This window comes from Nannospalax galili, unplaced genomic scaffold (assembly GCF_000622305.1).
Source record: "Nannospalax galili isolate Female #2095 unplaced genomic scaffold, S.galili_v1.0 scaffold212, whole genome shotgun sequence".
Taxonomy (NCBI): Eukaryota; Metazoa; Chordata; class Mammalia; order Rodentia; family Spalacidae; genus Nannospalax; species Nannospalax galili.
The window spans coordinates 807,785-823,693 of NW_008333884.1; the positions used below are offsets into that span (position 1 = coordinate 807,785).

Consider the following 15,909-nt stretch of genomic DNA (forward strand, 5'->3'; position numbering starts at 1 on the left):
AGAGAGAGAGAGAGAGATTAGGGAAAGATAAAATCAGCACCTGACTAGGCCTTGGCTACGTTACCTCCCAGCCATCTCCATTACTAACTCCCATCTTGGTACCTGCTGGGAACAGGGTACTGTATAGAGGTGGACAGCCTAGGAAGTGGGCAAGGCCACCCTGACATTGGTGCTCAGGGTTGGGTAAGGGAGACTCCCCACTATTCTGTGGGCTTGGGGAAGAAAGACCAGTCAATTCATGGACTTCCCTTCTGACTGAGGACTGGAGTGAAAAAAGGCTATTGACAAATAGATATCCCAGGCCCCAGCCAGTGCCATCCCACTTACTTCCTTCCCCTCATCCCTCACCTTTGCAAGAGGCAGGACAATGAAGGCACCCCCACCTCCAGCCTCCACAATAATGGCCAGAAATTTAGGGTTGACAGCACAGAAGGAGCTGTCCCATGTGACCTTGGACACCCGGATGTCCTCATAGGCCTGGTCAGCTTTTGCTGCCTGACCAAATACATGGCGAAACTTGCTCTGCCGAACCACACGCCGGCTCATGGCTGGGGCAAAGGCAGAGGATCTCAGGGTCCAGAAGCAGGTTGATCCTTAAACCTGTGAACTGTGGGAAGGAGGAGCAGGTGAGAAGGGTTATCTGGCAGGGAGTCTTCTAGAAGCAGGGAGTTTTCTTCAAGGTGATCAGTTTGAGGTAGGCCTTTGCCACCTGTCAATGCTGTTTAACCTAAAGGGCTTGAACCACTTCTAAGTGACCCAGGCTAAGCAGACAGTGGAAGATGACAGGGACTGAATCTTCCAGGGACACAGAGTGTTTTGGGATGAATCTCTATGCCTGGGTTCCCTTCTGCTGCCAGTCTTGGGTGACATCTCTCCACAAGTGTTTGTATCTCCTAGAGCCACCCTGTTCAATGCACCCTCCCTTAGTTACTGGATCTTAGCCAGTCATGGGGTTAGTACTGCAGCCTCCAAGATCCTGAATTCATATTTCTGGCAGAATTTAGGCAGATGTACCCTTTTCTACAAATTTGCCAAGGGAGCAGTTCCTCTTGTTAGCTAACCTGTGTCCTCCCCACTACTGTTTTCGCCAGTTTCCTCCCACGGTGGCGGTGGGGTGGGCCATGTAAGGGGGATTTCCCCTCTTTCCATTCCACCACGAACTGGCTTCTCCAAGAGGTCCCGACCATGGTCATCTGATGTGCATACCATACTTTAGTACAGTTCTCCTTTGGGTACTCTGCCTGGGCTTGGACTTCCCTGGGGGTGGGAGGTCCTCGACCCCATTGACAAAAATCAGACTTGCACCGGCAAGGGAGGGTGAGGTGCCTTTTGTGGAGTCAGAACCTCCGCTATGCTACTCTTCCCGAGGGGATCCACCAGCTCCCGAAAGTCTCAATGACTCCCGGCCCTCTCTGGTCCCGGCATCCCTGTGCCCTTCAAACCACTTCTGCAGCCCCAGGTCTGAGGCTCGGCCTACCGGCATACTTCTCCAGTCTCCTGCCCCGGCAGTGCCTTCTTATGAGACGAGGTGTCTGCTCGCCTGCCGCTGTCCAGCCAAATATAGACACCAAGTCCTCCCTGGCCGGACCGAATTCGGCGGCGGGGGGGAGGGGCGCAGACCTTTGCCCGTCCCGGGACCCCGCCCTCTCGGATGGCTGCGGTGGCGGCGGCGAGGGGGGTACCTGGTCCTAATGCGGACAGGGGTGCTCGCTCTGCGCCTCCTCTGCAGAGAGGCCGGTGTCCGCTGGGGGCCGAGCGAGGCGTCAGAGCGCCGGAACTGCCTCTCTGGGTGGCGGCGGCGTCGGGCTCGGCGCCGGGTTATGCTCGCTCTGCGCCTCCTCTGCGGAGAGGGCCGGTGTCCGCTGGGGGCCGAGCGAGGCGTCAGAGCGCCGGAACTGCCTCTCTGGGTGGCGGCGGCGTCGGGCTGGGCGCAGGGTTACGCGCTCCGGCCGCCGCCTGCGGTTCTCCCCGCAGCTCCGCTGCAGTCTCAGCTGCCGCTGCCATCAACTCGAGGGGGCGGGCCCCTGGCGGGGGTGGGGCTTCTTGGCCCCGCCCCGTCCAGCGGCGGGAAAGTCCTGCTTCCCGATTTCGCGCTGAGCGTCTGCGGACCTCAGCGCAAAGGGAAAACTGAGTGTGCGTACGTTGGAGGGGCGTGCGTGCCCCCTCCCTCCCTCCACCCTCGCAGGAAGGCTGGACCCAGGTTCGCAGGCCGAGAGCTGGAGTCGGCTGAGGGCGCGCACCCCTGGATCAGGCCGCCGCGCGAGGTCAGGTGCCTTCCCGCAGCATTCCTGACGCAGTCGCGCTCCTGCTTTTGTCAGCCCCAGAGGGCCAGGGGCGTAGGGCTGCACAGCCAGGCACCACTGGGTAGAAGCCCCGGAAGATGCTCTGAAGGGCATTGTCTTAGCTACTGGATGAGGCTGACTGCTGGCAACTGCGAGGCTGTGAATTTTACTGTTATTAATAGGGATACCTTGATTGAGAACCTAAAACCCTGGCACTCAATCAGAGGATTCCAGGGAGCCAGGCAGGAAGCAGCTCAGGGACCTGGAGGGAGTAAACTCACCCTCTGCGCCAGGTTCAGGGGGAAAGAGGCTGGCCAGATATTTGGCCACATTTTAGGTATCAGAGCAACCGACTCTGAACCCCTTTAGCCTGAGTTTTAATGTGCCCTAGGCTGTTTGAGATGGTGCCTAGATTCCAGAGAAGAACTTCCCACTCCCAAGACCTACAGGTCTGAGTACCGTTCAAGGTCAAGGAGGAGATAAAATACAGTCAGTGAAGAGCAGCCAGTTCAGGTAGCTGCTGTTTTCTGAAGGCCTGCACACCACATTGGTTTTCCCTTCCATCATAGGTCCTGGAGGGCAGCATGGGGCCAGTTTTGGCTTCCCACGTTCCAGAGCACACATGTAATCAGTAAAATCGAAGAGGGGTCAGCAAGATCACAGCCTGCAAAGGCCCTTGCCTCCAACCCTACCAACCTGAGTTCATCCCCAGAACCCTCATGGTGGAAGGAGAGAACCAACTCCTGAAAGTTGTCCTCTAACCACCTTCTCTGCCAACAAGTGATACAAAGTTCAAACTTGACCCAGCCAAGATCTACAGAACAGAAAGCTTCAAAAATTGGGTGACTAAGCCAGACTGGATCCTCAGTTTTCTAATTAGTCTAGGCAACCCTTGGTGCCATAAAACATAATTTGCGAGATTAAAGTGGCACTGACCTTCAAGAAGAGGCGGAAATACATGGTGCTGAAAAGCATGGGTCCAACTACCAGACCATGGGCCAAGAATCTCAAGCTCCATCAACCCCTGCTGAATGGGTAAGGTACTTAATCACTTTGTGTCTGTTTCCTCATCTTTAAAATAGGGATAAAAACCAGGTGCGGTGGCACATACCTTTAATTCCTGCAGTCAGGAGGCAGAGACAGGTGGATTTCTGTGAGATCAAGGCCAGCGTGGTCTACATAGCAAGTTCCAGGCCAGCTGGGGCTACAGGCAGACCCTGTCTCAAAAATTAAGGGCTGGAGAAATGGTTAAGAGCACTGGCTGCTCTTGCAGAGGACCTGGGTTCGATTCTTAGCACCCACATAACAGCTACCAACTGTCCGTAACTCCAGTTCCAGGGGAATACACCACCACCCTCTTCTGACCTCTTTGGGCATTGCACAGCACAGGTACGCTTACCTACGTTCAGGCAATACACTCATACACTTAAAAATAAAAATAAAAATATACAACAGGGTTACTAACAGTACCCATCTCCAAAGGTTATGAGAATTCAGTTCTATCATTTGTGATGTCAGGGTGCTTTCTGGGTAAAGGAGCAGGGATTTATAGGTCTTTCTTAGGTTCTGGTTGAATCTGCCTAATGCTCCAGCTAAGCATAAGAACCAGTTCGGGGTTGGTGCTTGGTGCCTCCCCATAGAGCTTGGTGGCTCCCCATGAAGCCACTTTCTGGAAGAGGTACCTGATGACCTGGACATGATTTGGCCCATTTGCTTTGACTCGAAAGCCAAGCTCTCTTGGAATATTTTGTGAAGTGACCTTACTTTCTTCATCATGCACTCCCCCTAGAGACTAGTAGTGTGTTCCTCACTTGACCTGCATGATTCAGAATAAAGCAGGCTGATGTTTTCTCTGGAAATAAACAAATTTGGTTGCCAATTGGGGAACCAGAAACAGGTCTCTCCAGACAGTAGTGTTGTCTTGTATGTGATGAATAGTGCCGTTAAATATCTCATGATGAGTCTATGGGAAGGTGGGAGAAGGTGGACCCTGGCCTTTGCTCATTTGCCAGATCTGCCCTTTGGCTCCATCTCTCTCCTGTACAGTTGATGTTGTAGATTACTTACTAATGGTAGGCAGTTAAAGCTTTTACTTCTTTAGAAATTCATGGCCCCTTTCATCTCCATGATCTGAGGTGCACTGTGCTGAAAGCTTGTTAGTTCTCTCACTAATGCTGGGAGAGGTCATTCACCCAACAAATCCAGGCACTGCTAGGGCAAGTCACTGCAGCTGTCCCTTACCAGTCACTCTGCACCACAGATGGTGGAGGAATTTAGGTCCTTTTGCTTATTCATTCTCCTAGCATTCAGGTGGCAGCTCTGCCAAGTGCCTCTTTGACTAGCCAAATTCCCAGCTTGGTCACTTGATTGGAGCTTCACTGTTGCAATAATTTTTGGTGATTGCATTTCCTATCTAGTCTTTTGTGGAAGGAGGTCATATATATATATTTCTCTGGAGCTCTTCAGTGTGTGCTATTGTTTGTTGCATTCTCTTTTTAAAATATTTTTATGCATATGAGTGTATTGCCTGCATGTATGTAAGTGCACTCATGTCATGCAAGGCCCTTGGAGGTCAGAGTGTGAGAGCCCCTGGAACTGAAGTTACGGATGGTTGTCAGCTGCCATGTGGGTGCTGGGATTTGAGCCTAGGTCCTCTGCAAGAGCAGCCAGGGCTCTTATCTGCTGAGCCAACTCTCCATGCATGGCTGTGTTCTCTCCTAACCCCTCTACCTCTCCAGCACCCACTTCCTTTCTTGTATTTGAAGCACACATTTTTTTCTTCAAAATAAAAATTTATTCAATCTGTAACAAGAACATTGAATCTGCACATTTGCACACAAGTTCACATTTAAAAACAGCAGAGCACATCAGTAATAATAAAAAAAACTATGATACAAGTGGAACATCCCAACCACCAGGACGTTAAGGAAGGAGATGAGACCACTCTTTATATTCTGTGTTAAATGCCTCAGAAAGTCCCAGAGATTCCAGGGAGCACCTGCTTTTATTTAAAATGAGAGCATAAAAGTTTGGGGTAGCCTGGGCAAAGGTAACAGTCAGTGCGAGTGTCCTGGACTTGATTTCTGTGTTTAGAACAAGTCTTACAAAATAAATTTTTGTTTTAAAAAAAAAAAAGTAAAGAAAAGGCACCTTTAGCTATGCCAAGCAAATCAAAATCCTGTAAACTATGAAACCAAACAATTCCCAGTGGGCTTATTGATTAGAAAACCTTTCAGGTCATTTCCTCAGTTTTCAGTTTGGGTCATCAGCTTAAATTAAGCCTGGGTATGTCCTGTGTGTGTAGGCAGGATGCTGCCACCAGCATTGCTGTGAAGACACAGATGGCAGCACCAGCCAGAAACCTCTTGAGACTCTTGAAGTTGACATGGGATGATTCCAGTTTAGAAATTCTGTCCTAGATCTCTGGGACATTGAGACGATGAGGCTGGTTCTCTCTTCATAGCAAAAGCCAGGCCCAGTTACCTTCCTCTTCCAGGTTGGAAGAGTACAAAAGCACCTTGCAACAGCTCTCCATGGCATTGAGAGGTTCCAAATCCCTAGGAAGGAGGGGTGTGCAGCTTCCTGCTTTGGTGACAGGCCTTTTCCTAACATGGATGCTGGATGAGTTGAGGCAACAATTGTACTTAAGTCCAATGCATGCTTAATCTTTTCATTTGGAAGTGATAACGAAGTCCATGATGCTTTTAAGTTGGATTGGTGCTGAAACAACTAGAATTTCATCTTGTCTACCATTGAGAAGCAAAAAGGAAACCATCATACTAGCCATTCACCATCACGACTGTCACAATTAAGACACACCATCACCAGGGGATGCACAACTGCTGGACACGAGTGCAGGAAGGTGGAGTCAACGCCACGCTCTACGCACTCATCCACAGGGCTGACATTATGGTGTTTCTCTGGGGGAGGACTCACAAGATAGCCATGGCTTCAGTGCCTGAGTGACCAACAAGATGATGCACATTTTAATACAAAGTAAACAAAGTATCCACAAATAGTTGTTTGAAAAAGCCAAAGCAATGGCTTTACTTTGAAATGCCCTTAAAACTTTTTGCATAATGCTTTCTTAGAAAATAAAAAAAAAACCAACTCCCACAGAACATCTTTACCAAACATGCCCAGCTCACTTCAGAACTGAAACCTTCAGATGAAGCAGGCAAAGACTTCTGTAGGGTGCTGTCTCAGATGCTTCTCCCAGGAAGCCTCTGGACCTGGGAGCAAGAGGGAGGAGACCTTAGAGCCTGCCCTTAGAGCTCTTGGTAATTCCCAAAGTGAGAAAGAGGAAATACCAGTTGGGACAAGGTACAGAGCAGGAAAACACTAAAGATCCTGAAGAGGTGGAGATGCCAGGAGCAAATAGTCTAAAAAGCATACAAAAAGCGATCAGAATGAGACACGACTACTACCCGACTACAATACTACATGTCTACTATAGCACACACTACTGCTGTTTCCAAAAATCAACAAAGGGCTGGGATTCTCTCCAGCTGACCAGGTAACCACCCAGATGATAGCTCGAATCCTGGGTGCTCCTGGAACTTTATCCCAGGCACTGAAATGTCAACTCTTCCTATGTGTGTGTACACACAGATCTCTCTGGAACTACTGACAGACTATAGTGGTCTTAAAAAAAATAAAGATAGAGAGGCATCTAGTAAGAGGTTAAGCACTAGTCAAGATGTCAAGGCTTTTCCTGCTCAGAGTCATCTATCAAAGCCAGATCTGAGTTTTCCATGAACAGAAAGGGGGAGTGGGAAACAGGCAACCTGAAACTATAAGCTTGGGTGCTTTTTCACCTTGGGTGTTTGTTTCATAACATCAGAGGGTTTCTGGGTCTTTGCTGTTCCTGAATGCAGTGAGTGAGTATTAAATAATGGCTGGCAGCCCACTGCTGGCAATGTATGGCATGTGGATGCCACTTGTTTTGAGTCAGGGCCTTATTCTGTAGCCTGGGCTGGCCTCAAACTCACAGTAATCTTCCTGACAACCTCCAAGTGCTGGGATTACAGGTGTGAGCCCCTAAGCCTAGCTATTTTGGGAGTGATGTCACTCTCTGAATCTCCTTGCAAACACTCTTCTCTCCATCACCCATAACTTCGTGTTCCTTCCCCATCACATTGGTAAGTGGAACTGCCTCAACAAGATAGGGTTCTTTAGATGGATGGGTCCTGGAATCCATCACCTTGCCTCACAAGGCTCCCTCACACTGGTACCACCTGACAAACACAACACATAAATATCTGGGAATCACAAAGCTGACAGTCGAGGAAACTCCTGACTGCACAGGCACCCGTAACTACTATACCATATACTTTCAGCAGGTGGTTTCTGTGTAATCTGCCTCCTGGCAGTGATGTTAAACCCAACCATGGCTTCAGTATGGTAACTGGACCCACAGTTCCTCTGAAGCACCTAAAAATGGCCTCAGACTACTTTCTGTGTATCCTGCTACCTGCTCCCTTCAAATTCTGGCCTCTGATCAGCTTAACAATTTAGGGCTGTAATGAAATAAAAGCCCAAGTCCCTGGCTCTTGCCCAGACAGTCTGCTGCAATGTGGACACCAAAGCAAATAGGAAGCAAACTGCAGACTTCTTCAGTTATATGAGCTATGGTGGGTGTTTCATTTCAGGCTATGTTTTCTATAAGAATCTCAAAGAGGTTTATTTATGGCAGGTGTGCTGGTGTTAAGGCTCTTCACAACAGCAGCAAAGCAATGGCATCCTAAATGGAGTCATTAGGAACCCATGCCCTTGGCTGAGGCCTCCTCTGCAGCCTTCTGGCCTCCACTAGGAGCTGCCATGCTGGGCAAGGCATACATACTCCCTGCCTGTGCTTCAATAACTGGGACTTCAGTCTCAAACAAAAATCAGCCTTCAGTGTGATCTAATGGGAGTCTGTAGGGGTTTCTGAGGAGGAAGTGCATAATTTGGCAGGAGTTGGCAATTAGAAATCTCCATTTAAAACAATTAAAACCACCATCAATATAATGCATAGATTCTTATAAACAACTACCAGTTTTACTTCTTGTGTCTCTGTGTTTTCTAGTTGCAACGCTACTTCCTTCTTAAAAAGAATAAATCAAAAAGACCCCACAATATCATCAACAAAACATTAACAAAGTGACAACATTATGTACATAAATACTGTGTATAAACTTTATAGAGAAATGACAAACCTTCTAGGAAAAGGAGGGGAAAAAAAGCTTATGTCAAGTGTTAACAGTGACAGTATAGGAAACTCCATGTCCAATGGTGGTTACATGTATGTAAATATAACAATGAAAATGTAATCTATGAAATTAAAAAAAGGATGGGGAAAACAGCAAGAGAGAAAATAAATTGGAAAAAAAATATGGCCATTAAACTCAGAAGGCCCACAGTATTATTCAAGTAATGGGAGGGTTAAAACCCTACGTAAGCATTCATTTTACAAGAACACATCGACTTTGATTGCTGTTTTTCAAGTGTCTTTCCACTGTTTCAGCTAGGAGGATGCTGGAGAGCATGCCAGCTGGCAGGGAGGGCAGAGTGACCACTTGTGTGGATGCCACAAACCCAGTAGTTACCGGGCAGTGACCTTTTCTTCTTCAGCCTGACCTCTTCTCTTGTAATGCCTTCCTCTGTAGAAGACCTCTGAACTTCATTAGGGTTCCCTTTCAATTTTAAAGATTATTTTCTTGGAGAAAATGATTTGCTTGGCAGATTTGCAAAAGTAGCCATCAATCCCTTTTTATAATGATGTATTCTAGAATACAGGAAATGGATTTTAGACTGCCTTTTGGAGCAAAGCGGAACCTGCCCCCTTCTGGGACTCCAAAGGGATAGGGCTCGAGATGCAGGCTGAGAACATCTGGCTTCCTCCTGCCTGTCAGCCCATCAGATGCCTCAGGCCTATGAGCATTTCCAGTTTGTAGCTTCAGCACCACCTACTCCGTCTGCTTCTGTCCCTCAATCAAGCAAGTATGTCTTTTCTCAGAGGGCAAAATGAGGAGGAGGCAGGTGGCAGCTGATTGAAAAACAGCAATTTGCTTTTGATAAAGGTGTTCTTTCAAAATGTTTTTTTTTTTTGAGGTTTGAATTTTTTTAAAAATAAAAAAATGATAAAATGATTTTGCCATTCAAATCAATCTACACACACACACACACACACACACACACACACACACACACACACACACACACAGAACTCAAACCCTGCATGCGCCAGGAACAGTAAAATGACCAAAATATAAAATTAACCAATAAAGTGCATGTTCCTTACATATTACACCTGCCCCTTTTATATTTTCTCTTAGAAATCACACATACAGGCTCAGAGTCACATGGTGTTATAGAAGGGATTGGATGTCCGCTTTTTATCACTTGCTCTTTTCAGTCTCCTAAGGGGGTGAGTTCTGCCATGCTGCTGACGGGGTGCCACGGCCAGTCCTGGAGCTGGGCCTGCACACTGTAGTCCTGGTGTCTGTAGCAAAGGGAGGCCTCCTTCAGAACTAGTCAATTCTAGCCCTGCCCTGGGGAGCAAACACTGCTGACTATAACCAAATTCTTTGGCATACTGCACAAGAGGCCTCTCCACTGGTTTGCTTTGCACGATACACTCTGTTGTTTTAAGTTGCTCCACAAAATACTTGGTGGGCTCTGGGTTCTGGGGGACACCAAAGATTCCTGAGGGCTCCTGGGCCATCAAGGTATGCATGCCCGAGTCTGTTCTGATGAAGGGCTGAAGCAATTTGAGATGAGGTGATTCCAAGGTGACAAGCTCCCTCTCAGGTAAACAGTCTTTACAGAGGTCCAGGTAACCTAATTTGGCGAGAGATGCTGAGCGCCTCATTTGTGATGGTTTGGTGACCCCCACCTGGAAGATCACTCGAGACTCAATCTCTTTAGTACGTTCCTTTACCACACCAGAGCTGTGGCTGAGACCCCTGATATTTTCACTACTAGAGCTATGTGGGATTTGAAAGACTTCAGGGGATGGGTCTGTTTTTTTCTGATACACCCCAACGTTGCCACCAAGTCTGCTAATTAAACCTAGGTCTTCATTACTTAACTGAGAGACTGTGTGTGTCATTTCATTGCCACTGGGAAGGAGGCCCTCCTGGCTTTCTTCCCAGCTAATATGCTTTGTAGAGGGCTCACTGTTTGTGGTGCTACTCTGCTCAATGCAGCCTTCCAAGTGAAAGATGGCCTGGGGAGGCAGGCAATCCAAGTTAAGAGATGCTACATGGGTTGTGCAACTATCTAAAGGTGCTGCTGTCTCCAGGGATGTTGATGGGCCCTTATCTTCTGGGCTTCTCAACATGGAAGTTGGGTCAGTGGGCCTGTCATACTCAGAGGAAGAGTGAGGCAGAGGTAGCACTTGGGGGTCCAGAGTCCTGTTCAGATTTTCATCCAGTGCACAAAACATAGTGATAGACTTTTCCATCTTCACCTTCCTTAGTACTTGTTCCTCACTTTTGCTGGGTGCTATTTTACTTCCTGGCCCAGTGTGATCGAGTGATGTAATTGTGTGTGTATACTCAATGATTTCTATCCTCTTGGGAAGGGGAAGAGGGATGGCCTGTGTCTCGGACGCCTGGTATGAAGTCACAGTCTTCTGCTTTTTCAGATCTCCTTGGTGCTTACTAATTCTAGTATCTGATCCAACACAGCCCTGAGGAGCTGGCAAAGGGTGATGTTCCAGCAGCTCGGGGGCTAGAACAGAGGCATTCTGTTCACAATGGGAGTGTGAGCCAGCTTCGAACCCACTGCATTTTCCTTTGCTCTTGTTCATCTCTGCTTCTTTAAGGGGAAATGAATGTTCTGGAGTGGTTTCATCACTTTTTCCTTTTGGTACTAGGTCTGCCACAGAAGAGTCATTCTTAGAGTTCTTACGAGTGGACAACGCGGTACATGCAGGGGCAGAACCATGGTGCTCCTGTTCCTGCCGTAAGCGCTCTTCAAACTCCAGGGTGGCTCGCCTCACAGACCCAGGGCACCACTTGGCACTAGGGTGCATCCCTGGGCCCTGGTCATATTCTCCCTCAACTAGTTCCTCTTCTTCTAAGTCTACTGTAGATGAATATGTGGTCAAACAGCCTTCTGGATTGCACTTCCCGGAGTCTTTGGCTAGTTCAGGCTGGACTATGTAGAAACGTTCATCATGCTCCAAATGTCCGGGTTTGTTCTCGGGGGCCTGTGCCCTCTCCAGAGGCAGCTCATGGATGGTGTTCTTCTTTGGTGTGTGGCATGGGTTAGAGAGGATGTCTCCTTTCAACTGAATCTGCCCGACTCCTTGACTGATAGACTCAATTTCAGTGATGATTTCTTTGACTGAAATTGCATTTTCTGAATGAGATTGCATGATGATGTCTGGGCTGACCAGTTCCGAGACTGCCTAAGTGAGAGAAAGTAGTGAGATGATTATGTCAAATTATCACCTAACTGAAAATCTTAGTGTTTTATTTAGCAATTTCCTGATCCAGGAGAACCTATCTAGTTAAGAGGACATATGATATAGAGTGCCCAGGACTGTTAGCTTACTGTTTTGTCAGACTACAAAAACAAAACAAAACAAAATGGGTTAGTCAAGGTCAGAGATAGAAAATTCATTATGAGGTGTGTCACTGTCCACCCTTAACTTTGTTCTGTTTATTCAAGCAAGATTTTAATCCAAGAACTTGCTCTAAAATGTAGGAAACAGCTTTGGGGGTTTTATAATCCATATTTTCCTAGGATCATAAGACTCTAGGACTCAGACCATAAAAAGGTAAATGAAGTCTTTCCTTTTGACTTACCAACTTTTTTTTTTTTTGGTCTTTTTGAGACAGGGTCTCCCTATTGTCCCAGCTGTCCTGGAATTCACTATGTAGACCAGGCTGGCCTTGGACTCACAGAGATCTGCCTGCCTCTGCCCCCCAATGGCTTACCAACTTCTAATTTGATAGTAACATACTCACAGGCTCCAATCATAGGCTCAGTGTCCACCTTCAGTATGCTCAGCTTGAGACAGGGCAAGATGGCTGTGGCTACCCTCTGAAGATTCACTGCTGTTTTCTTTCTTAATAGCTCTAACACATTCTATAACTGCTCCTCTGGGAAGCAACATCCCAACACATAAAGGCCAGGAGAATATGTTCTATAGCTGACCTCACAATCCCTAAATTTCACATTGCTCCTTTGAGAAAGGTTTACTTAGCTTACTCAGCCACATGCCACATGCCTCAGCAACCTTAGAAACCTTTACTCAGATATTTTACTCTTTTACAAGAATTTCCAGCAGATTTAGATCAAGGCACCCCACAAAAAAGTGGGTGCGTGTGTGTGTGTGTGTGTGTGTGTGTGTGTGTGATGCAAAAATCAGTTCTCACAGCAAAAAAAAACGAATTTCAAAATCTAGAAATAAGCCTTCTTAAAGCCGGATCATTATGATTATCAATTTGGCTTGTTAACACTTTTATGCAAGACTTCAAACTACAGTATTTTCTTAGGACTTGTTCTGGTCTTTCTCCTTTAAAAGAGAATCTTAGTTGGTATAAACTAACAAGGTCAGTCTTGCCTTTGGGGGAAATCTGCCAGGACATCAGGCACAAATGACCTTGCCAAGACCAGAGCGCCTGGTGCATGCACGGGCCCCGGAGGGAGTACTCATATGACCAAGGACTTTACAGGAAGTTATTTCTGTCAATGCTACTGCACTGACTGGTCCACAAAGAGGACTCAAGCATTCTGAATTCTCAGTAAAAATAAAACAAAGCTATTGCTTTGGGGGGAGGGAGAACAAAAAAGTAGAGTTGCCTTGGGTAGTTCAGGAGAGAAAATAACAGGTGAGTCTTGGAAAAGGTGGAGTAAATAGAAATTATGAGACCTCAAGTATCTAATCAGGGTTGGGGATAGAGCTCAGTAAAGAGCTTGCCTGACATGCACAAGGCCCTGCCTTCAATTTCCAGTACTGCAAAATAAAAACATTAAAAAAAATCTAATAATCAGGTCCCATAAACTCATTAGCTGAAGTTTTCTATGTTAGAGTAAATCTCTCATCATTTATCCCTCAATTATTGCATGGTACTGACCTAAGACACTGCTAGCTATAAGATGCATTGTAAGCCAGGTGTGGTGGCAAACATCTTTAATCTCAACACTCGGGAGGCAGAGGCAGGTAGAGCTCTGTGAGTTCGAGGCCACCCTGGTCTACACAGTGAGTTCCAGGCCAGCTGGGGCTACAGGGAGACCCTGTCTCAAAAAAAAAAAAAAAAAAAGGGAAAAAAAAAAAGATGCATTCTAACTTCAGAGCTGGAGAGATGACTCGGCAGTTGAGAGCACTTACTTGCTTTTCCAGAGGACCCTGATTTGGTTCCCCGCACCCAAATGGCAGCTAACGCCCATCTGTAACTCAAGTTCCAGGGGATTCCACACCCTGTTCTGGTCTCTGCAGGCACCAGGAAAGCATGCGGTGCACTTACATATATGAAGGCAAGACACTCATACACATGAAATAAAAATAAAACCTTAGCCGGGCGTGGTGGCGCATGCCTTTAATCCCAGCACTTGGGAGGCAGAGGCAGGCGGATGTCTGTGAGTTCCAGGCCAGCCTGGTCTACATAGTGAGTTCCAGGACAGCTAGGGCTACAGGGAAACCCTGTCTCAAAAAGACAAAACAAAACAAACAAACAAACAAAAAAAACCAACAACAAAAAAAACCCTTAAAAAAAAAAGATGTATTCTAATTTCAGAAGTATCAAAATGAACCAGGCATAGTGGAATATGCCTGTAATCCCAGCACTTGGGAGGTAGAGGCAGCAGGATCAGGAGTTCAGGGTCAGCTCAGCTGCATAGTATGTTTGAGGCCAACTGGGCTACATGAATCAATCTCTCTCTCTCTTCTCTCTTCTCTCTCTCTCTCTCTCTCTCTCTCTCTCTCTGTCAAAATGAAAATCAGTATGAATCTTAGATTGAATGGTTGTACATACTTGTAATTCCAATGTGCTCATTTCTTAAGGCTGAGGCAAAATTCAAGACCAGCACTGAATAGCAAGATTTTGTCTTAAAACACCAAAAACCCTACTTCTGAGATGCGTTAAAAGAAAGTACATACCACTTAGGAATCTTAGGATTCTATCTGTTCTCAAATGCATTTTTCAAGGTTGGAGAGATGGCTCAGCAGTTAAGAACAGTGGCTGCTCTTCCAGAGGACCCAGGTTCAGTTCCCAACACCCACATGGCAGCTAACAACCATCAATAACTTCAGTTCCCAAGGATCTGATGCCCTCTTCTGGCCTCTGTGGGCAGTGCACAACACTGGAGCACTTAGATACATACATAAATAAAATCCATTTTCTCACACCACCACCCGATCTTTCTAAAATAATTTTAATTATTTTTATTTTATATGCATGAGTGCTTTGTCTCATGTATGTAAGTGCACATATGTGAAATACCCAGAGAGGCTAGAAGAAGGCATTGAATCCTCTGGAACTAGAGTTACAGATGGTTGTTAGCTGCCATGTGGGTGCTGGTAACTAAACCTAGGTCCTCTGGAAGAGCAGCCAGAACTGTAATTGCTGAGCCATCTCTCCGGTCCCACATCTCTTGATTCTTGAGCACCATAGGGCTAGAGATGAATTCACAAATGTTACTGAGGGCACAAACTCAGCAGGGGGATCAGGTGCTACTCCAGCAACTATTTACATGTCTAGTTTGTAAAAATGTTTCCCAAATAAATCCATCTTCTCAGAGAGAATAGCTCTCAATTGGCAGCACCCTGTCACTTCATTCTTGGTGAGATTTCATCTGAACCCCTTGGGTCTGCAGATAGGCTTCTCTTTGTTCAGCCAGGATATCTGTTTTGGCTAATCCTTTCCTCTGTCATCCCCTTTAAAAAATGACCAAAAAACCTGAAAAGATAATACCGCCCCCCAACCCCAAGCATCTGATTTGGGGCTGGAAACATGGCTCAGTGGTTAAGAGCACTGGCTGCTGTTCCAGAGGACTGGGATTCAGTTTCCGGTACCCATACAGTGGCTAACAACCATCCTTAACTCCAGTTCCAGAGGATCAGACACCCTCTTCTGCAGGCACCAGGCATGAACATGGTGCACTTACATACATGCAAGCAAAACACTCATATACACAAAATCTTTTTTTTTTTTGTCTTTTTGAAGCAGGGTTTCCCTGTAGCCCCAGCTGTCCTGGAACTCACTATGTAGACCAGGCTGGCCATGAACTCACAGAGATCTGCCTGCCTTTGCCTCCAAAGTGCTGGGACTACAGGCGTGCACCACCACGCCTGGCTAACCATGTAAAATCTTAAAAATTAAAAAAGCACAATTCAAATATTTTAACCCTAAGTTTTTAAGGAAGGAATCAGCCAGACTGTTTTACTCTTACTTAACTGCCTTACTAAATCTTGACTAACACTGAAAACAAACCAAAAAAAATGAGGCTAGAGAGATGGCTCAGTAGTTAAAAGAGGAATGGCTGTTCTTGCAGAGGACTGGGGTTCAGTTCCTAGTACCCCCTAGTACCTAACAACCATTTATAACTATTTTCAGTGGATTCAATGCCCTCCTCTGGCCTTCATGGGTATTGCATGCATGTGGTATACTTCCATACATGCAGGCAAAATACT

The 15,909-nt window shown here is 46.6% G+C and overlaps 2 protein-coding genes and 1 long non-coding RNA gene across 23 annotated transcripts in view; 1 reads left to right on the plus strand and 2 right to left on the minus strand.

Moving 5' to 3' along the window:
* Coro6 (coronin 6) overlaps nucleotides 1-1,998 on the minus strand; it is an 8,113-nt gene extending 6,115 nt beyond the window's left edge. For 3 of the 18 annotated variants that reach the window (XM_029561417.1, XM_029561421.1, XM_029561415.1), the window contains exons 1-2: nucleotides 1,683-1,995; nucleotides 349-607 (exon numbers count right to left, since the gene is read on the minus strand). In XM_029561417.1, coding sequence (XP_029417277.1) covers nucleotides 349-546 — 198 coding nt within the window. In that variant the 5' untranslated portion in view covers nucleotides 547-607; nucleotides 1,683-1,995. The other 15 variants (XM_029561424.1, XM_029561422.1, XM_029561423.1 and 12 more) reach the window with 7 other exon arrangements.
* A 122-nt stretch (nucleotides 1,999-2,120) lies between these two features.
* LOC103730483 overlaps nucleotides 2,121-15,909 on the plus strand; it is a 55,907-nt gene continuing 42,118 nt past the window's right edge. For 2 of the 4 annotated variants that reach the window (XR_003848802.1, XR_003848801.1), the window contains exons 1-2: nucleotides 2,121-2,264; nucleotides 2,852-3,317. This is a non-coding gene — a long non-coding RNA (uncharacterized LOC103730483). The remainder of the gene's footprint in view (nucleotides 2,265-2,851; nucleotides 3,318-15,909) is intronic. The other 2 variants (XR_607099.3, XR_003848803.1) reach the window with 1 other exon arrangement.
* Nucleotides 9,445-15,909, minus strand: part of Ssh2 (slingshot protein phosphatase 2) — a 297,577-nt gene continuing 291,112 nt past the window's right edge. Inside the window, exon 15 of the mRNA XM_008828731.1 lies at nucleotides 9,445-11,679. Within this exon, the coding sequence (XP_008826953.1) occupies nucleotides 9,622-11,679 (2,058 nt within the window). The 3' untranslated portion in view covers nucleotides 9,445-9,621. The remainder of the gene's footprint in view (nucleotides 11,680-15,909) is intronic.